This window comes from Apis cerana, linkage group LG12 (assembly GCF_029169275.1).
Source record: "Apis cerana isolate GH-2021 linkage group LG12, AcerK_1.0, whole genome shotgun sequence".
Lineage (NCBI taxonomy): Eukaryota > Metazoa > Arthropoda > Insecta > Hymenoptera > Apidae > Apis > Apis cerana.
Genome location: NC_083863.1, coordinates 843632 through 864754, shown reverse-complemented (window position 1 = coordinate 864754; position 21123 = coordinate 843632). Strand labels below are relative to the sequence as shown.

Here is a 21123-nt window from a genome sequence, read left to right as displayed (position 1 = left end):
AATACTAAAAATTAATAAATTTTTATTGCTACAAAACTATATCTCTGTTATTTAAACATAGAATAAATACAAGGATTTGTACAGCAACAATATGCACTATTGAAACATACATATTAAGAATGTGCCTCTGAATGCTGTTTTAATAGTGTAAAATATGATGCCGCGGTACTTAAAACCTGTAACAAATGAGACACACGTTCAACTTTGATCAACAATATTTCTTCCCTTTCCTGAAATTGATATTATATCGAGTAAAATATTCTATGTCACAATTTTTAAAACAAAAAGTTTTAAATTCATTGTACATTAATTGTACATATTATTGATTATATCTTTTTGTAAATTTCACAAAATTTCTAGAGTATAAAATGTATACTATAAAATATATTCCAGTTCTACTTACACTAGTGTACGTTTCCAAAGACACGACGAAAAATCCTTTACCTGTTAAGCAACAAGGTATACCAGACCTCATAATGACGAGTATCAAATCTTTTTTCATCATTCTTCCGCTTGTTGTCATTGGTATCATTGGCCAAGGTCCTCTATTCGCTGCCGTGGCTACGCTCAAACTTTCTCGTATGATACAATCGCAACTGTAAGTGAACATCAGCAATTGGCATAAGCATACCGTTATGTGAAGGCCAAAGATCAAACGTGTTGTGGTAGATGTGTTTGCCTGAAAGAAATAATGCAATAACAATATATGTATAAAATGTAACATTTAAATTTTTTTTTAAATTAATACATTCGTAACTTTTGGAACATTTTAGAGATCAAAATGAATACAAAAGTTTATATAAAAGTAAAACAATTCATGCATTAGAGTGAGATCGTGAAATTTTCGTTCTTTTTTATTTGCTTATAACTTGAACTTGAAATAAACTTCAATCGATATTTTTGTATTTAATATGAATTCTTTAAAAAGATATATTGATAATCTATATAAGATCAGTTCGATTCGTTTTTTTCAATATTTAAGTTAAAAATATAAATTAATCGATTGTTCGATTTCTATTAGAGTATTAAAAAGCAGAAAAGTTTGATGATAAAAATTCTAAATGTATTAAATTAATAGTTCATATTAATGTAATATACCAACCATAAGTACTAGATATCCATCGAGACAAATTAACATGCTGAACATCAAAACTTGCTCTAGGACAATCAAATTGAATACCTCTTCAAGTTTTCTGCAATACGCTATAAGGGCTTGATGTTGGCGAATGCACTTTTTAAAAATGGCATAATATTTACTTGCAAAATAGCACGAGTCCACGATTAATTTCTCCTTTTTCTCTTGTTTCTCTTTATCTATCGAATCTATTATGTTGGAAATTCTATATTGCAACACTTGAAATTGTCCAGCCACGTGTAAATTCATAATGCACAAAAAGTTGTCGAAACAGAAGTAACTCACTCCAATGTGATATAAGGATATCACCTATGGAAATTCTTTTTTCTTTTAATTTTTTGAAAAGTGTTTTTTGAAAAGTAAAATATCAGGATTTAGAAATTATTGGATACAATCAAATATGAAGAAAAATCTTAATTAACTGTTAATATTTTATTATCAATGATTTTTATTAATTTCGTAACACGATAATATGGAAATGAAGTTACAATACCTCTAAAATGAACGTAATTTCATAGTATGGAGATATAGTTAGTGGCAAGTCAATCCATATGTTGAATGGAAGCACTCTGTCCGATTCGTTTCTTCCAATATTTGCTGAAATATAAGTAGGAATATTGATCATTACATTTTTTGATTATTACATTTATATTTATAGAATTTTTTCGCTTTTTTTTATTCGCTTTATTACGAAATTATTAAAAATTAAATAGTATATTAAGTTAAATACTAATAAATCGTCTTTCTGATTTGCGAAAAATTTTATTTTTATGTCTTATCTTTTTAAAATAATAAAAAAAAAAATCGAAATTTTTTAATTTTTGATCCTGATCCATCTTTAAATTTGTATGAATTTTAACTTACCAACAAGTGGATTAATAACGTAAGAAACAACGGTCGCCAGAGTGGTAAAAGTCAAAGAACAAGTGAAAAACATGCATTTCCGTTTACAGTTGAGCACAATGTTTCGTTCGTAATCGTTGTAATCTCCGTGTAAAAATTTTCTTTGTAGATATAAAATCAAATAAAAAAAATCTTCCCTATGCACAACCAGAGTGATCAGTTTCAAAAGAGGTGCGGCTATCGACAGCATATTGCACATAGAAAAGATACATTCCTATAAATAAGGAGGAAAAAAAAAATAAAAATCGATATACATGTATATTAAGTAATTAATTTATTATTACGTGATTGTTACAATTGATCAAAGTTTTATCGGAGAAATTCATAAAAATATTAAAAATATTCTCAATTTTTTAAACGTACAAATTCTTTTTCATTTCATTAATATAATATATCATGCTGAATTAAACTTTTTTTCTTAATGACACTTCGTATCGAAGCACAATTCATTACAAAAAAACAATTAATTATAACAAATATTATTTGACAACAATACGATACGAATCTGTGTTTCGTAAAAATTTGTGAATTCAATTTCGACAGGAATAGCGATTGACTTACAGAAAAATCGCCCCACGAATAATACATATCCGTAATTTGTAACCACAGTCCAAAAAGAAGCGCGATGATGCTGTACAAGATCGTCATGTTTCTCACGCATTTCTCCGATTGGCCATTCGCCATCCATATTCCCATGAGTTTTATGAAAATCGACGACAAGTTGATGGAAAAATCGTCGTTTTTCATTTCGACGCCTCCGACAATCGTGTAAAAACGACTGGAATATCTTCTCTCGAATATGTAACTCGATACGTTTGTGCAAGGTTTGTGCATCGATTGTTACTAACTTGTAGCGTGATTCAGTTCGCTTTGATCTATCGTGTATCCTTTAGTTACAGATCGCGTGTACTTTCTATTTATTTTATATTGATACGATGAAACGGCAAGAAGAAAAGAAAAACGGAAAAGAAAAAAAGAAAAGAGAGAAGATAACAGAGAACTCGCGATCCTCAAGAGATTGGTGCTCGAAGAGCGGATGAATCAAGCGTAGATCGAACCTAACCTATTGATGTGTTATGCATGATTCATGGATGGACTTCTCTGTGAAATCGAAGCAGTGTTAGCAGCTGTCGACTCTGGCGACAGAGAAATTTCAGCATGTTAAATGTGAGAGTGTAATTTATTATTATCGTGAGAGTTTGTAATTCATTTTTGAATTCGTAAAAGGATGGTGACGAAAGGAAGAATATTAATCTGTGCGATGTGAAAAATAAAAAATTATTATTCGTACTAATTTTAAAACACTTTGATGAAATGTTATCAAATTTATGTATAAATGAATTTTCTTGGAATTATTTGTTCAAATTTTGCGTATTTGTGTTTTAAAAACATATAAATATGCATATTCTAATCAAACGTGTGGATAAACGTATGGATCTGTAATGAAATTTTTGAAAAGAAAAAACGAGGAAACTTTATTTTACTTATTATTTGATCGTACCACCAATTATCTATGTACTTTTTGTACATATGCAAGTTGAAAAGTGAAGGAATTATGTATTTTCTACTTCTATGGTTCGTTGTTTTAATATAGTGAAATATGACATAGCTGTACTCATGATCTGCAATGTGAAATTTTCAGTAAGTATTTCAATTAAAATTTTTCGACGACGAGATTATTCATTCTAAAAATAAATCGTATCAATATACAATATCAAAAAATTTTGGAATTTTTTTTTCTCTATTTAATCTTAAACAAATATTTAACATTTCGTATAATTAAGATTCATTTTTAAAAAGGACTAACTTTTTAAATAATATCGTTCAATACCTTCGTATAAGTTTCAAGAGATATATCAAAGAAGCCACAACCCGTTAGACAACAAGCACGTCTAGATCTTACGACAACGAATTGCAAATCTTTTCGTATCATTTTTCCAAATTTATCCATTGGTATACGTGTCCATGGTATAGAATACACAGCCGAGGCAACATTCACGCTTTCTCGTGTCATGGAATCGCAACTGTAGGTGAACATCCATAGTTGACACATGTTCGTTATTAAGAAACATAGGAAGGAAATTCGCCATGAAAAAGTCATATTCACCTGTGAAGCAAGATATATCGATACGATTAAATAAATTAAATAATAGTATAATTTTTTAGGTATAATAAAATTCTTCTCCGTAAAAACAATTATGAATCGAATGGGAATTTTCCTTGAGAGTATAAATATAGAATGTGAAAGGAATGTAATAAAAAAATGTAAGAAAAATTTTTCTCGTGAATATGTTAACAGTGCCTAGAAAATTATTTAAGAAGGATATTAAAAAATTAATAAAAATTTTCGATACTGACCAAAAGTACTTGATACCCGACGAAACAAATCAACGTGCTAAATATTAAAACTTGTCCAAGTGTAATTATTGTAAATATTTGTTCGAGAGTGACGGAGAATTGAATTAGAGCTTGATGCTGTCGAATGCAATTTTTTAATATGACGTAATATTTGTTCGAAGAATCCATGTTTTCCTCATTATCGACTCCTTCTTTATCTTCTACACTAGACACATTGGCTAGCCTATATTGTAATATACGAAACTGGCTAGCTAAGTGTAGACACATAATGCAAAACATATTGTCGACACAAAGATAACATATTCCAACTTGATACAAACACAAAGCCTATGTGCATGTGATAAGAAATCGTTCATTAGTAAAAATAGTTCGTTTAATTTAAAAAAAAAATAATGTGATCGTCTATTAGTGATATATCGAAAGACGAAGATAAGATATAGGTGTTCAAAACTTTGCAATGGATTCAATGAAAAATGGTCCAAATCTCAATTTTAAATTGATCATAGTTTAATATTTGGGACGCAGTTTTTCTTATTTATGTCAGAAATATGGCAAAAATTTTTATATTACAATTATATACATATTTAATTAATCGTACATCGATTAAAATGCTAAATAAAAACGTAACTTTTCTTTAGAAAATGATGAATACCTGTATCACGTAAATTATTTCAAAATATGGCGACATAGACACTGGCAGATCTAGCCACATATTAAATATAAGCATCCTATCTGATTCATTCTTCCCAATATTTGCTAAAATGAAATTGCAAACGATTTGTTTTCTTATTATTTGTTAAAAAATGATTTCCACTTTATGATACAATTATTTACAAATTTAAAATTAAATTTCAAATTTTCAAACAACACAAGTTACATAAAACGTTTGTTCAATTGAATTAAAAATTATTATTTTTCTCAAATTTTTAATTTGTCGAACTTACATATTATCGGCATGAACATATAAGAAAAAACCGTGGACTGAGAGAAAAATGAGAAGACGCAGACAAAGTAGATACACATTTGCTTCGCATCTGCTATAACAGAATTTTCATATTGATCGTAATCCAAACGCCAGAAATTCTTCTGCATGTATGCGATCAAACCAAGAAACTTCTTCTTGTGTATAAATACGACGAATATCTTTAATAAATCCATTATTAGTCCCAAACTATTGCACGCGATGAAAGTGCATACCTAAAATCGAGCCAATCAAAGTTAGAAAAAATTATCGATTTAAAATGTCAAAAATTATTCATTATTCCTTCTCAAATTATCGATTACACCGTCAAAAATATAATAAAAATAAAGAAAATCGTAAATCATAACTGGACTTACACTCAAGTCTCCCCAAGAGAAGTAAAGACCTCTCATTTGTACCCACATGGAAAAAATGATAGTGATTATACTGTACATCACTGTTGCGTTCGCGAACCATTCCTCGAAGCGAGTGCTGGCCAACCAAAAGCCGACGACCCTTAGAAAAAACGTAGCTAAACTGAAGGAAACGTCTCTACGGTATTTTAGACTCATATTGGATCCAATCAGATATACCGATTCGCAATTTATAGGGGGGATCTATCTATTAATTATCGAAAAACTTTTCAGACTCAATTGCTCTCTCTCTCTCTCTTTGATCTCCCTCAGATCATTCTCTATTGTCCATTCGTGCATAACGTTATATATTCGTTATATTACAGTGATATTAGCGAGTTGTCTATTACTTACGTACGTAATGTATGTGATCAATGAGTTATGCATGATTCACGATATTGTAAATCCTCTGTGAAGTCGAAGAAGTAGGAACTTCTCTGCGGTGGAAGATATGGTCTGAGAAAAATTGTAGTTTGAAAATGCGTATCGAAAGAAATGGAAATTAACATAGTGAGTGGAAAATTTGTGGACAATTTTATTGTTAATTATTGTGATAAGTGGCGGGAAACACAGTGAAGATGTAATCTTTATCATCTATTATTTTTAATTTAATTAATTAAATTAAATAATTTTACATTAGAAATTTATAGAGATTCTTTCCTTTATCTATTGATATATTTTTCAAAAATGAACAAATATATAAAAACTATTTCTCTCTTTGTTTTCAAATTACATGTTAAGAAACATAAATGGAAATACTATCTGCACTATTTATATTACTCAATACAATGTATTACGAAGTGACTTCTGTTTCAACAACGTGAAATATGATGCTGCTGTATTTAGAACTTGTAACAAAAGGAACTGACTGAAAATTAATTTCTATATTCAACACCATCTCCGTTTGTCACTCGATTCGTTTAACAATCTTTCTTTTCCTTTTTTTTGTTGCCATATTATAAATTTTATAAACGTGTTATTTATTAAATTACAGATTAACCGACTGATTAAAATAATTATTACTCACACTGGTATAAGTTTCGAGAGACACGATGAAGAATCCTCTTCCAGTTAGGCAACAAGATACACTGGACCTCATGATGACTAGGATCAAATCTTTTCTGCTGTTGCTATATTCACACTTTTTCGTGACACACTCACAGCTGTAGCTGAACATCAATAATTGACATAGGGATCCTAATATGTGGAAGCTGAAGATTAAACGTGTTTTGATATCTCCATCTGCCTGTGAGAAGTAACAAATTATAATAATTTGTATTGGATGTCTTGTACGAGAATGAAAGTATTTGATATCCATCGAGTCAAATTAGCAAGCTGAATATCAAAACTTGCTCTAGGACAATCAAATACGCTATAAGAGCTTGATGTTAGCAAATATACTTTTTAAAGTAGGACGATTAATCCACAATTCTTTCTCTTTATCGATCGAATTTATTATATTGGAAATTCTATGTTGCAACACTTGAAATTGTCAAGCTACGTGTAAATTCATGACGCACAAAAAATTGTCGAAACAGAAGTAACTCACCCCAATGTGATATAAGGATAATGCTATGAAAATTCTATTTTCTTATAATTTTTTAAAACATTATAGGATTTAGATATTATTCTATTGAAATTCTACTATTATTATTTCAAACGAGTAAGAGAAATCTTAATTAATATCGCATTATTAACGATTCTTATTTCATTTCGTGACGATAATATGGAAACGTAATGACAATATCTGTAAAGTACGTAATTTCAAAATATGAAGTTATATTTAATGATAGGTTAACGCACATGTTGAATGAAAGCATATAAAGTTAAATCACAATCACAGATTCTTTTCTTTTGTTCTTGATTTTTCTTCCGATGAAATAGAAGTGAAAACTGTTAAGAAAAAAATATTTTCCCTTATTATTTTGTATCTTCTAACGAAAGAAGGAAGGCAAAAAAGAAATAGAATTATATTTTTTACTAAGTATTCACTCACCAATAACTGAAGATGTAAAAAGCAACAGTTGCCATCGTAAGAAACGTAAAGAAACAATTGAAGAAGGTGCAACCGATCACGATTTTTCTCTCGTCGAAATATATTCATAGATTGTATCTACAGAGCGAAAATAATGGCGACCAAGCTGTAAATAACCGTTTCTTAGCCGTTGTTGGTATTGGTTGCCATCCATATTCCCATAGCTTCATAAAAATTGACGTCAAGTTGACAGCTACGAGAAAACTCGTATCGTTTTCACTTAATAAAATTGGCCTGGTGCTTTTGTACATCGAATTATACAAGTACAGTGTGCATATTGATTATCGCGATGGAGTAGTCACTTTGATCTGTGTAATTTTTATTTATTTCATATTATTATCGTTCATATGGCCTTTTAATGGGAAGATGAAAAAGAAGTGGAGTGGAGACAAAGAGGAAATATGCGCTACTCTTTTTATTTAGTAGTGCATGATTCAGGAATTATGATAACCCTCTGTGAAATCGTAACATTGTCGACAGCTGCGTCTCTTTGATAGAAATTGCGAATTCAAGAGTTAATTATTTTAATTTATGAATGAAGATGAGGGTGAAAGATGAAGGTGTTCTACCTATAACGAAAGAATTTTTAGTGTTTACGAGACATTGACTTGTAAAACAATCCTATGTATAATAATTGTAAACTTTTTATTGTAAATTTTTTATCAATATTTATTTTAACAATAATCATATAATTTTAGCTAATAGATTTCTTATTCGATCAGTTGATTGGAAATTTGCGTTATTAATTATGTTTCGTTCTCATTTTCTATATTGTTTCGTAACAATGTGAAATAGGACGCCGCGGTACTCAAAACCTGTAACAAAGTTAACAAAGTTGATCAATTTTAATATTTAAGAAGATTAGCATTATCCATAAATTTCTCTTCATTTTTCATTTTCTTCATTATACGAAAAATAAAATTCATGAAAATTTATCAAATTGCAGAAGTAACTGACGATTAATATATTACACTGGTATATGTTTCGAGAGACACGATGAAGTATCCCTTTCCTGTCAAGCAACAAGGTATACTGGCTCTCATAATGACTACTATCAAATCTTTTCGCATCATCCTCCCGCTTATAGTCATTGGTGGTAACGTCCAAGGTCCTTCGTATGCTGCTGTAGCTACGCTCACGCTTTCTCGTATAATGCAATCACAGCTGTAGGTGAACATCAATAATTGGCATAGGCATGCTAATATGTGGAAACTGAAGATCGAACGTGTTTTGATATCTTCATTTGCCTGGAAAATAACGTTATAATAATTTAAATCATGTATATTATATGACGAGAATGAAAGAAATTTTCTTCGATATTTCGAGGAGATAAAAATAAAAATATGAATCGATTCATTCTCGTTTCAATTATTCGAATTTCAAAAGTCGAAGAAGATGTAGAAATTATAAATTATTGATTTATATCACTCTACCATGAGTATTTGATATCCATCGAGGCAAATTAGCAAGCTGAACATCAAAACTTGCTCTAATGCAATCCAATTGAATACCGCTTCAATTTTTCTACAATACGCTATAAGAGCTTGATGTTGGCGAATATATTTTTTAAAAGTGGTGTAACATTTATTGGAAAAATACAACGAGTCTGTAATTAATTTCTCCTTTTTCTCTTCCGTTTTAATTATCAAATCTGCTATGTTGGAAATTCTATATTGCAACACTTGAAATTGTCCAGCCACGTGTAAATTCATAATGCACAAAAAATTGTCGAAACAGAAGTAACTCACCCCAATTTGATACAAGGATAAAACCTAATGGCACATAAAAATTCTAAACTTCTTTTTTATAATTTTCGAAAAATATTATAAAATTTATATTTATTGGATACAAAAAATGGAAGAAAAATCTCAATGAATTTTTTATTAATATTTTGTTATTAATGATTCTGTATTAGGGAAATGAAATGGCAATACCTGTAACAGGAACGTAATTTCAAAATATGGAGTCATACTTAGTGGTAGGTTAACCCACATGTTGAATGGAAGCACTCTGTCCGACTCGTTTTTTCCAATGTTTTCTGAAATGTAAGTCCAAATAAAAAAAAAAAGACGTTAAACTGTGATTATACCGTAATTATTTTTCTTTGCTTTGTTCTTAATAATTAAAAAGTAATAAATAAATTTACATCCTTCGACAGAAAAGGGAGAAAAGATCGTTACTTTCGCTTAAGAATCAATCGACTCACCAATGATTGGACTGGCGATGTAAGAAACGATAGTCGCCATTGTAAGAAACGTGAAGAAACAAATGAAGATGGTGCATTTTCGCTTGCAACCGATCACGACTTTTCTCTCGTAGTCGTCGTAATTCCCCCGTAGAAAGTTCCTTTGCATGTACAGGATCAAACGGAAAAAGTCTTCTTTGTGACAAAGCAAAATGAATATCTTCAACAGGGGCAAAATTAACGACAACGTGTTGGACGTAGAGAAGAGACATGCCTACGAATGTTTCGAAATAATCGAAATTAAAATTACTTTGTATCCAATAACTCGTTCCTTACTCTAATATTTCCCCACGAGTGATATATATCCATAGCTTGTATCCACAGAGCGAAAAAAATAGCGATCACGTTGTAGGAAACCATAATGTTCCTCATCCGTTGTTGGTGTTGGTTGCTCGCCATCCATAGTCCCACGAGCTTCATGAAAATTGACGTCAGGCTGACAGATATATCGCTTTCGAGAAAACTCATATCGTTTTCACTTAATAAAACTGACTGATACGTTCGTACATCGAACCGCAGCAGTACAGAGTGAATATTGATTATCGCAGCGGAGGCGACTACCCACTTTGATCTATTGGTATTCTCTATTCATCGATCGTGTAATTTGTGTTTATTTCATATTATTACCGTTCGTGCATACGGCCTTTTAATTGGGAAGATGAAAAAGAAGTGGGAGGGAAATAAAGAGGGTATATGCGTTGCTCTTCTTATTTAGTAAAAAATGAATTGTTATCGATGCTCTTTGCATGATTCAGGAATTATGATAACCCTCTGTGAAATCGTGACGTTGTCGACAGCTGCGTCTCTTTGAAAGAGGGAAATTGCGAATTCAAAGGATAATTATTGTAATTTATATGAAGATGAGAGTGGAAAGGTGGAGGGGTGCTATCTATAACGAAAGAATTTTTAGTGTTTACGAGATATTGATTTGTGATGTAATTCCATGACAACGTCTTCTCTTGATATCTGTGAAACACAGTTATAAAGTGCAAAAGAATTGTATAACTGTAAACCGAGGTATCAATTTTTATCTCTTTTCAACAATATTTATTTCAACAATAATCGTATCATTTTAACTGCTAGATTTCTTGTTCGACTAGTTGATTGAAAATTTATTCTTATTAATTTACATTATTAATTATCATTCTCACTTTCTATATTGTTTCGTAACAGCGTAAAATACGATGCAGCGGTACTCAAGACCTGCAACAAATTATTACATTTAATCAATTTTAATATCTAAAAAGATTATCATTATTCACGAATTTCTTTTCATTTTTCTGCTTCAAACGACGCGAAAAATAAAATTTTATTCATGGAAATTTATCAAATTGCAGATGTAACTGACGATTAAAATATTACACTGGTGTACGTTTCGAGAGACACGATGAAGAACCCTTTTCCAGTCAAGCAACAAGGTATGCTGGCTCTCATAATGACTATTATCAAATCTTTTCGCATCATCCTCCCGCTTATAGTCATTGGTGGTAACGTCCAAGGTCCTTTGTACGCTGCTGTAGCTACGCTCACGCTTTCTCGTATAATGCAATCACAGCTGTAGGTGAACATCAGTAATTGGCATAGGCATGATAATATGTGGAAACTGAAGATCGAACGTGTTTTGATATCTTCATTTGCCTGGAAAATAACGTTATAATAATTTAAATCGTATATATTATACAACGACAATAAAAGAAATTTTCTTCGATATTTCGAGGAGATAAAAATAAAAATATGAATCGATTCATTCTCGTTTCAATTATTCGAATTTCAAAAGTCGAAGAAGATTTAAAAATTATAAATGATTGATCTACCATTAGTATTTGATATCCATCGAGGCAAATTAGCAAGCTGAACATCAAAACTTGCTCTAATGCAATCCAATTGAATACCACTTCAATTTTTCTGCAATACGCTATAAGGGCTTGATGTTGGCGAATATATGTTTTAAGAGTGGTGTAACATTTATTGGAAAAATACAACGAGTCTGTAATTAATTTCTCCTTTTTCTCTTCCGTTTTAATTATCAAATCTGCTATGTTGGAAATTCTATATTGCAACACTTGAAATTGTCCAGCCACGTGGAAATTCATAATGCACAAAAAATTGTCGAAACAGAAGTAACTCACCGCAATTTGATACAGGGACAAAACCTAGTGGCACATAAAAATTCTAAACTTTTTCTTTATAATTTTTTAAAAATATTATAAAATAATTATTATAAATATTTTAATATTTATTGGACACAAGAAAAGAGGGAGAAAAATTAAGGGAAATTAAATGACAATACCTGTAAAACGAACGAAATTTCAAAATATGGAGTCATACTTAGTGGTAGGTTAACCCACATGTTGAATGGGAGCACTCTGTCCGACTCGTTTTTTCCAATATTTACTGAAATGTAAGTACAAATAAAAAAGAAAAGAAATTAAACTATGATTACAAGTTTTCTTCATTTTGTTCTTAATAATTAGAATCACTATAAATTATATTCGCGCATTATTAATCATTGAAAAGTAACGAGGAATACAGGAAATTTAACAAGTCAATAAGTTAAATAAATTTACATTCTTCAACAGAGGACAGGAAGGCAGAAAAATTCATTATATCAAGTTGAATTATTCGACTCACCAATGAGTGGAATAACCATGTAAGAAGCAGTAGTCGCAATCGTAAGAAACGTAAAGAAACAAATGAAGAAGGTGCATTTTTGGTTGCAACCGATCACGATTTTTCTCTCGTAATCGTCGTAATTCCGTAATTCCAGAAAATTTTTTTTCATGTACAGGATCAAACGGAAAAAGTCTTCTTTGTGACAAAGCAAAATGAATATCTTCAACAGGGGCAAAATTAACGACAGCGTGTTGGACGTAGAGAAGAGACATGCCTACGAATGTGTCGAAATAATCGAAATTAAAATTATTTTGTATCCAGCCAATAACTCGCCACTTACTCTAATATTGCCCCACGAGTGATACATATCCATAGCTTGTATCCACAGAGCGAAAAAAATAGCGATCACGTTGTAGGTAACCATGATGTTCCTCATCCGTTGTTGGTGTTGGTTGCCCGCCATCCATATTCCCACGAACTTCATAAAAATTGACGTCAGGCTGACAGCTACGTCGTTTTCGAGAAAACTCATATCGTTTTCACTTAATAAAACTGGCTGATAGGTTCGTACATCGAACCACACCAGTACAGAGTGAATATTGATTATCGCAGCGGAGGCGACTATCCACTTTGATCTATTGGTATTCTCTACTCATCGATCGTGTAATTTGTATTTATTTCATATTATTACCGTTCGTACATACGGCCTTTTAATGGGAAGATGAAAAAGAAGTGGAATGGAGTGGCTCTTCTTATTTAGTAAAAAATGAATTGTTATGCTTTATGCATGATTCAGGAATTATGATAACTCTCTGTGAAATCGTGACGTTGTCGACAGCTGCGTCTCTTTGAAAGAGGGAAATTACGAATTCAAAGGATAATTATTGTAATTTACATGAAGATGAGAGTGGAAAGGTGGAGGGGTGCCATCTATAACGAAAGAATTTTTAGTGTTTACGAGATATTGATTTGCGATGTAATTCCATGACAACGTCTTCTCTTGATATCTGTGAAATACAGTTGTAGAGTGCACAAGAATTGTATAACTGTAAACCAAGGTATCAATTTTTATCTCTTTTCAACGATATTTATTTCAACAATAATTATATCATTTGCTAGATTTCTTGTTCGATTAGTTGATCGAAAATTTATTCTTATTAATTTACGTTCAAATTTTCTATATTGTTTCGTAACAGCGTAAAATACGATGCAGCGGTACTCAAGACCTGTAACAAACGATTTAACCAATTTTAACATCTAAAAATTATCCACGAATTTCTTTTCATTTTTCTTCACACGACGCGAAAAATAGAATTTTACTCATGGAAATTTATCAAATTACAGATGTAACTGACGATTAAAATATTACACTGGTGTACGTTTCGAGAGACACGACGAAGAACCCTTTTCCAGTCAAGCAACAAGGTATGCTGGCTCTCATAATGACTATTATCAAATCTTTTCGCATCATCCTCCCGCTTATAGTCATTGGTAGTAACGTCCAAGGTGCTCTGTACGCCGCTGTAGCTACGCTCAGGCTTTCTCGTATGATGCAATCACAGCTGTAGCTGAACATCAGTAATTGGCATAGGCATGCTAATATGTGGAAACTGAAGATTAAACGTGTTTTGATATCTCCATTTGCCTATGGAAAATAACGTTATGATAATTTGTAATAATTTTTTTCTATTCTCGTTTTAATTATTCGAATTTTAGAGTCGAGGAAGATGTAAAAATTATAAATCATTGGTTTGCGTCGTTGTACCATGAGTATCTGATATCCATCGAGGCAAATTAGCAAGCTGAACATCAAAACTTGCTCTAGGACGATCAAATTGAATACCATTTCGAGTTTCCTGCAATACGCTATAAGGGCTTGATGTTGGCGAACATATTTTTTAAAAGTGGTGTAACATTTGTTCGAAAAATACAACGAGTCCGTAATTAATTTCTTTTTCTTTTCTTTTTTAGTAACCGTATCTGCTATGTTGGAAATTCTATATTGCAACACTTGAAATTGTCCAGCCACGTGTAAATTCATAATGCACAAAAAATTGTCGAAACAGAAGTAACTCACCCCAATTTGATACGAGGATAAAACCTAATGGCACATAAAAATTCTAAACTTCTATTTTATAATTTTCGAAAAATATTATAAAATTTATATTTATTGGATACAAAAAATGGAAGAAAAATCTCAATGAATTTTTTATCAATATTTTGTTATTAATGATTCTGTATTAGGGAAATGAAATGGCAATACCTGTAACAGGAACGTAATTTCAAAATATGGAGTCATACTTAGTGGTAAGTCAATCCACATGTTGAACGGAAGCACTCTGTCCGACTCGTTTTTTCCAATGTTTTCTGAAATATAAATCCAAATAAAAAAAAAAAGACGTTAAACTGTGATTAAACCGTAATTATTTTTCTTTGCTTTGTTCTTAATAATTAAAAAGCAATAAATAAATTTACATCTTTCGACAGAAAAGGGAGAAAAGATCGTTACTTTCGCTTAAGAATCGATCGACTCACCAATGATTGGACTGGCGATGTAAGAAACGATAGTCGCCATTGTAAGAAACGTGAAGAAACAAATGAAGATGGTGCATTTCCGCTTGCAACCGATCACGACTTTTCTCTCGTAGTCGTCGTAATTCCCCCGTAGAAAGTTCCTTTGCATGTACAGTATCAAACGGAAAAAATCTCCTTTGTGACTGAGCAGAATGATTATCTTCAACAGGGGCAAAATTAACGACAGCATATTGGAGATGGGGAAGAGACAAGCCTGTGAACGTGATCGAAATTAAAATTGTAATCGTATCGAGTGCCAACGACTCGTTGATACTCACGCTCAAATCGCCCCACGAGTAATATATATTCATACTTTGTATCCACAGAGCGAAAAGAATGGCTATCAAGCTGTAAATAACCGTGACGTTTCTTATCCGTTGTTCGAACTGGTTGGCCGCCATCCATAGTCCGACCAGCTTCATGAAAATTGACGTCAGGCTGACAGATATATCGCTTTCGAGAAAACTCATATCGTTTTCACTTCTTGATAAAACTGGCTGGATACGTTCGATGGTATACCAGTACAGAGTGAATATTGATCACATCATCGCGAGTGGGAGCCACTTTGATCTATTGGTATTCTCTACTCATCGATCGTGTAATTTGTATTTATTTCATGTTATTACCGTTACCGGTCTTCCAATGAAAAAGAAAAGGAGGGAAGCGAGGGAATCACGGTGATAAGTTATTCTTCTTATTTAGTGAAAAATGGATCGTATCGATGCGTTATGCATGAATCGTGAAATCGTTTCTTGTCCCTTTGACGGAAGGGAAAAATTGCGAATTAAAGAGATAATTTGTAGATGGTATAGCTATAGCGTCTATAACGGTAATAGGACGAAGAATCTCTAATTCAGATAGATTTAGATTTCTGATGTCAATTCATCGGAACGAGTATATATCTTTCTTCTTTGCAAATGCCGAAAAGAAGTTTTAATTATAATTATATAAATAAAGGTAACACTTTTCATCTTTTTTTTATTTTAAGAATTATATACAATTTTAACTGACGATTTATTGATAATCCGTGTCGTTAATCATCCTTATCGTTTTCTATATTATTTCGTAACAGTGTAAAGTACGATACCGCGGTACTCAGAATCTGTAAAACCAGTGACGTACACAATTTATAGTTTAAACGACAATATCATTTATATCGTTAACAATCGTTTAATGGAATTCAAGTGTAACACGAGGATATATATTTAAAAAATTACCGTGGTATAGGTTTCCAAAGATACGGGGAAAAATCCGTTCGCTGTCAGGCAACAAACGCGTCTGGATCGCTCGATCACCATTATCAGATCTCTTCGAAGCGTTCTCCCAAATTTGTCCATCGGCATGATCGTCCACAGTGCCGAGTACGCGCCTACAGCGACGTTGTCACTTTGCTCCATCACACCGTCGCAGCTGTAGGTGAACATGAACAGTAGAGACACGGCGCCGATTAAAAGAAAGATGAAAATGGACCGTCTTGCCGAGGGAGCGTTGGCCTGGGAGAAAACAATATTTTGAGAAGATGTGCGTTTCTCGCGTAGCCAAAGTATGTGTTGGGATATTATCTCGATCAAATATTTCGCGATACTTCACGTGTCGTTTAATAAAAATAGAATTTGGAACATTTTCTCCGCCTCGTCCGTGTACTAACCAACAACACTTGGTAGCAAAACAGGCAAATCAACACGCTAAATACTATCACTTGTCCGAGTATGATCATCGTGTATACGTTTTCAAGCTTGGTGTGAAAGTTGATCAGGGCCTGATGGTATCGAACGTACTCCTTAAATTTCTCGTAACATTTGTGCACGTGCTTTGCCAATGCCGCATCTTTTTCGCACATTTCGTGCTCTATGTTGCACAGTTTCGCGAATCTGTACCCGAGTATGCGAAATTGGCCGGTCAGATGGATGGCCATGATGCAGAAAACGTTGTCGAAGCAAAAGTAACAGATCCCTATGTAATACAAAGTTATTATCTGTAGAAAGAGATAAAGAGAAAAATGAAGATTTCTTCCTTACACAACGGTGTATCGATGTTACAGTGTTTTGGAAAGAAAATTTTCGGTTCAAAGTAAAAGAGATAAATTATCGATAAAGTGTCGAAAGAAAATTTGAAAAATACCTGGACAAGGAACGATAATTCGTAATAAGGCGTTTGTGAAAGTGGCAAATTCAGCCACATATTAAATGGAAGTACCCTTTCGGATTCGTTGTTCCCGATACGAGCTATAAACAATATGATCTTTATTCAACTTTTCGCGTTACAAAAATTATACGAATATTTAAACGAAGTTAAAGCTTTTGTCCATCGAACATTGTAAACAATTTTTCAGATTCTTTTTCTTTTAAATAAAACGAATTTCGATCTTAAAATATCTTAAAAATATCTTAAAATACCTGTGAATGGCGTCATTAGATACGATAGTATAGCGCATATACCGATAAAAGTGACGGAGGAAACGAAAAAGGCACAAGTCTTTTTGCAACTGTTCAAAATCTCTTTCTCGCGAGAATCGTAATTAACATTCCAGAAATATTGTTGCATGTACACGATCAGATTAATAAATTCGCTTTTGTGCACCACTATGACGCATATTTTGACCAAGATCATCATTACGCTCATATAATTGGCAAGGGCGTAAAGAATATCCTGAAATTAAATTGTTAGAAAATTATTATCATTAAAATATAACAAATCTATTATAATAACCTGGACAATTGTTTTGTTGATACTTTAGCTTTTACAAAAATTAATCATATCTAGTTTTGTACTTTTAAATCTTCTTCTAAATAGAACCAATTCATACACGCTTACTGTAACTGCCAGTAGTTTCATACAAATATAATACACTCGTACACCATTGTAAATCCAAGTGAAGTACAAATCTCTACTGCTGATGATGGTGGAGAAGAAGGTGCACCAAATCGTGTAGGCAAGCATTCCCTTTCTTCGACGTTCATTCGTGGAGTCGTCAGCTATCCACAGCCCAATGTTCTTCAAGAAAAATGACGACAAATTCACGGATATATCCAATTCCTTTTCCACTTGCATTGTCCAAATGTGTCGTTTACTTTTAACACGCTCGAACGCGTAATAACAGGATTATCATCGATTCCTCGCCCCTCGTGTTTTTCTTTTTTCTTTTACCTTGTAAAAGAGAGGGTGCGAAACCTGATTGCCACCTTTCAAGAGGAAACAGGTTGATTGCACCGTTGATGGATTTCTTTTGCATTATTTACGTAGTGGATCAACGCACGTGGTCTCGATGAGCTACGATCTTTCCGACTGTATAGTCGAATGGTGAACATCGTTCGAATAATATGGAATGTTATTGGTGAAGTAATGGTTATTTTTGTTATAAAAGGGAACGAAGATGATGATATATATATATATATGTACATGCATGAGGTTAATTATAAAGTGGTTATTGTAAAGTGAATAACTATTGCACAATTATGAACGAGTGTGAGTGAACAATGGTAAGAATAATTATACAATCCTGTTAATTATTAATTAATTTGCAACGAAAATGTGTTCATTGTTATTATATTATTCGTTCATGCTTTTGTTATTTTTCGTTGGAAATATATTTCATAATTTTTTAAAACTACACATAGTTGCCTTTTATTTCTTTTCTAATACTTTAGTCACAAAAATTTATAAATGTATTACGCCTCGTTCGCCTTTTCTACGTTGTTTCTTAATAGCGTGAAATATGATACCGCGGTACTCAAAATCTGTGAAGAAAAAAATTTATCCCTTCTTTTTATGAAGGAAATATCACAATCCATATAATTACAGTATGCTTAATATAAATAAACAGCAATATAAATAAAGATTGACAAAAAAATTTCTATAAAATAAAATTTTTATTTTATTCACTTTTGTTTAAATTTAATAATTTTTATCACGCACAAGTTTTCTTGATTATGCATTACATTTATTACTACTCACTGTAGTGTACGTTTCCAACGATACAGGGAAAAATCCGTTCGCTGTCAGGCAACAAACGCGTCTGGATCGCTCGATCACCATTATCAGATCGTTTCGAAGCATTTTCCCAAATTTGTTCATGGGCATCGCGGTCCACAACGCCGAGTACGCGCCTATAGCGATATTTTCACTGTGCTCTATCACGCCGTTGCAGCTGAATGTGAACATGAACAGTAAAGACATGGCGCCGATTAAAAGAAAGATGAAAATGGAGCGTCTGGCTGAAGGCGCGTTAGCCTGAGAATAATATTCGAAAGAGAGAAAAATTATGTGTAAAATATCCTCATTTTATTTGTGCTATAATTTCTTTTTTCTCCACGACGTGGTTTGTCCCGATTATTGTGCATCGAGTAAAAAAAATTTTCAATATTTCGATGTTCCTTTTTTAAATTTTACAGCACGGTGAAATACTAACCAACAATATTTGATAACCGAAGAGGCAGATTAACACGCTAAATACCAACACTTGTCCAAGTATAATCATAGTGTACACGTTCTCAATTTTCTCGCAATAGTCGATCAACGTCTGATGGTATCGAACGTAAGCCTTGAATCTGTGGTAAAATCTTGATTCCGTGTCTTTCTCGGATACTCGATCTTCTGCACTGCACAATTTCCCAAATCTGTATCGAAGTATTTGGAACTGGCCGGCCAGATGTACGGTCATGATGCAGAAAATGTTATCGAAGCAAAAATACGATATTCCAATGAAGTAGAAAGTCGTTATCTGTTGAAAAGCGAGAAATATCCCTCTTTCCCTCTCGAAATTAATAGAATATGGGCGGATTATTATCAATTGTTTAGAAAAAAAGGAAAGAAGGAAGAATTTAAAATTTACCTGGTAAACGAACATTAATTCGTAGTAAGGTGATTCCGATAATGGTAACTTTAACCACATGTTAAATGGAAGCATTCTTTCCGAATTATTGCTCACAGTTTGTACTGAAAAGTGTATATGAATAATTGATTTTATTTCTACACATTGTATTATTCTTTGCACTCTTTACTCTCTTTCTATTATTATTTCACATTTTTTTGGGAAGAATCATTCACCCCCGTTTCTCGATTGAGAAACTTTAACTCACCGATGAGCGGTGTGGCCAGATAGGACAGTATAGCGCATATTCCAATCGTCGTAACCAAGGAGACGAAGAAGGCGCAAGTTCTCTTGCAATTTTCCAAAATCCCCCTCTCGTGGAAATCGTAGTTGTCGTTCCAGAAATTTTCTCGCATGTACACGATCAGATTGATAAATTCCTCTTTGTGTATCACTATCATGCATATCTTCACTGCTATCATCATCATGCTCAAAGCATTGGTAACAACGTAGAGAATATCCTCGAATACAATAAGTAAATATAAATAAAATAATATTCTCATCAAATATGAATATACTCACTCCATCGTAAAGCCACGTAAAATACACATCTCTGCTAATCACAACCGAGCTGAGCATAATGCACCACATCGTGTATACGAGTATCACTTTTCTTCGACGCTCGTAGCCAGGATCGTCCGACATCCATAGACCGATGTTCTTTAAGAAAAAGGCTGCCAAGTTCACCGATACGTCCAATTGAACCTCCCTTTGCATGCTTACTCTTCAAGCTGTCGCTCGATCTATTAACCTTTCTCCTCTACGCGTGAATTCTCATAATAACAGGTGTCGTTTTGACGTGTCAATTTTTCATTTTTCTTATGTTATCCTCCTTTTCGTTTTCACGCGGAAATAAGGCGATGGTAATTGCCACTTGTTGAACAGGTTGATAGTAGACCTCGATTGGATTGATGGATACCTCTTTGCATTATTTAAGGGGAGGGATGGATCAACGTGCGGCTGCTTTGAATACAGTTTGAGAGCGAGAGTGTTTTGAGGACGTTGTGAACGTAACA

At 32.7% G+C, this 21123-nt stretch overlaps 5 protein-coding genes and 1 pseudogene across 7 annotated transcripts; all 6 read right to left on the bottom strand.

Annotated features, from left to right (window-relative positions):
- Positions 1 to 5: 5 nt before the first annotated feature.
- On the bottom strand, positions 6 to 6029 carry LOC107992662 (uncharacterized). The gene is made up of 10 exons (XM_062083180.1): positions 5735 to 6029; positions 5341 to 5593; positions 5049 to 5152; positions 4397 to 4723; positions 3870 to 4145; positions 2000 to 2252; positions 1629 to 1732; positions 1103 to 1444; positions 404 to 679; positions 6 to 176 (listed from the first exon to the last, which is right to left on the bottom strand). The coding sequence occupies exons 1-10, from the start codon at positions 5927 to 5929 to the stop codon at positions 114 to 116; spliced, it is 2193 nt and encodes a 730-aa protein (XP_061939164.1). The 5' UTR covers positions 5930 to 6029; the 3' UTR covers positions 6 to 113.
- An 83-nt stretch (positions 6030 to 6112) lies between these two features.
- On the bottom strand, positions 6113 to 7959 carry LOC114576837 (uncharacterized; annotated as a pseudogene).
- A 472-nt stretch (positions 7960 to 8431) lies between these two features.
- Positions 8432 to 11122, bottom strand: LOC133667086 (odorant receptor 13a-like). 2 transcript variants are annotated; one of them, XM_062083187.1, is made up of 6 exons: positions 10327 to 11122; positions 10012 to 10264; positions 9740 to 9843; positions 9239 to 9577; positions 8763 to 9052; positions 8432 to 8620 (listed from the first exon to the last, which is right to left on the bottom strand). In XM_062083187.1, exons 1-5 carry the CDS (start codon positions 10516 to 10518, stop codon positions 8765 to 8767), a joined length of 1176 nt encoding a protein of 391 aa, XP_061939171.1. In that variant the 5' UTR covers positions 10519 to 11122; the 3' UTR covers positions 8432 to 8620; positions 8763 to 8764. The 2 variants fall into 2 exon arrangements, with proteins under 2 accessions (XP_061939171.1, XP_061939170.1); XM_062083186.1 differs by having other exon boundaries at positions 8777 to 9052.
- A 12-nt stretch (positions 11123 to 11134) lies between these two features.
- Positions 11135 to 13595, bottom strand: LOC133667085 (odorant receptor 13a-like). The gene is made up of 6 exons (XM_062083185.1): positions 13004 to 13595; positions 12682 to 12937; positions 12341 to 12444; positions 11865 to 12203; positions 11413 to 11688; positions 11135 to 11253 (listed from the first exon to the last, which is right to left on the bottom strand). Exons 1-6 carry the CDS (start codon positions 13193 to 13195, stop codon positions 11185 to 11187), a joined length of 1236 nt encoding a protein of 411 aa, XP_061939169.1. The 5' UTR covers positions 13196 to 13595; the 3' UTR covers positions 11135 to 11184.
- Positions 13596 to 13728: 133 nt separating this feature from the next.
- Positions 13729 to 21108, bottom strand: LOC107992675 (uncharacterized). The gene is made up of 17 exons (XM_062082741.1): positions 20630 to 21108; positions 20316 to 20568; positions 20069 to 20172; positions 19646 to 19957; positions 19192 to 19467; positions 18912 to 18974; positions 18052 to 18231; positions 17634 to 17886; positions 17359 to 17462; positions 16886 to 17212; positions 16455 to 16730; positions 15516 to 15770; positions 15199 to 15451; positions 14927 to 15030; positions 14429 to 14764; positions 14033 to 14308; positions 13729 to 13889 (listed from the first exon to the last, which is right to left on the bottom strand). Exons 1-17 carry the CDS (start codon positions 20822 to 20824, stop codon positions 13821 to 13823), a joined length of 3636 nt encoding a protein of 1211 aa, XP_061938725.1. The 5' UTR covers positions 20825 to 21108; the 3' UTR covers positions 13729 to 13820.
- LOC107992664 (odorant receptor 13a-like) lies at positions 16190 to 18866 on the bottom strand. 2 transcript variants are annotated; one of them, XM_062083182.1, is made up of 6 exons: positions 18052 to 18866; positions 17634 to 17886; positions 17359 to 17462; positions 16886 to 17212; positions 16455 to 16730; positions 16190 to 16339 (listed from the first exon to the last, which is right to left on the bottom strand). In XM_062083182.1, the coding sequence occupies exons 1-6, from the start codon at positions 18286 to 18288 to the stop codon at positions 16271 to 16273; spliced, it is 1266 nt and encodes a 421-aa protein (XP_061939166.1). In that variant the 5' UTR covers positions 18289 to 18866; the 3' UTR covers positions 16190 to 16270. The 2 variants fall into 2 exon arrangements, with proteins under 2 accessions (XP_061939166.1, XP_061939167.1); XM_062083183.1 differs by having other exon boundaries at positions 18094 to 18866.
- Positions 21109 to 21123: the final 15 nt, after the last annotated feature.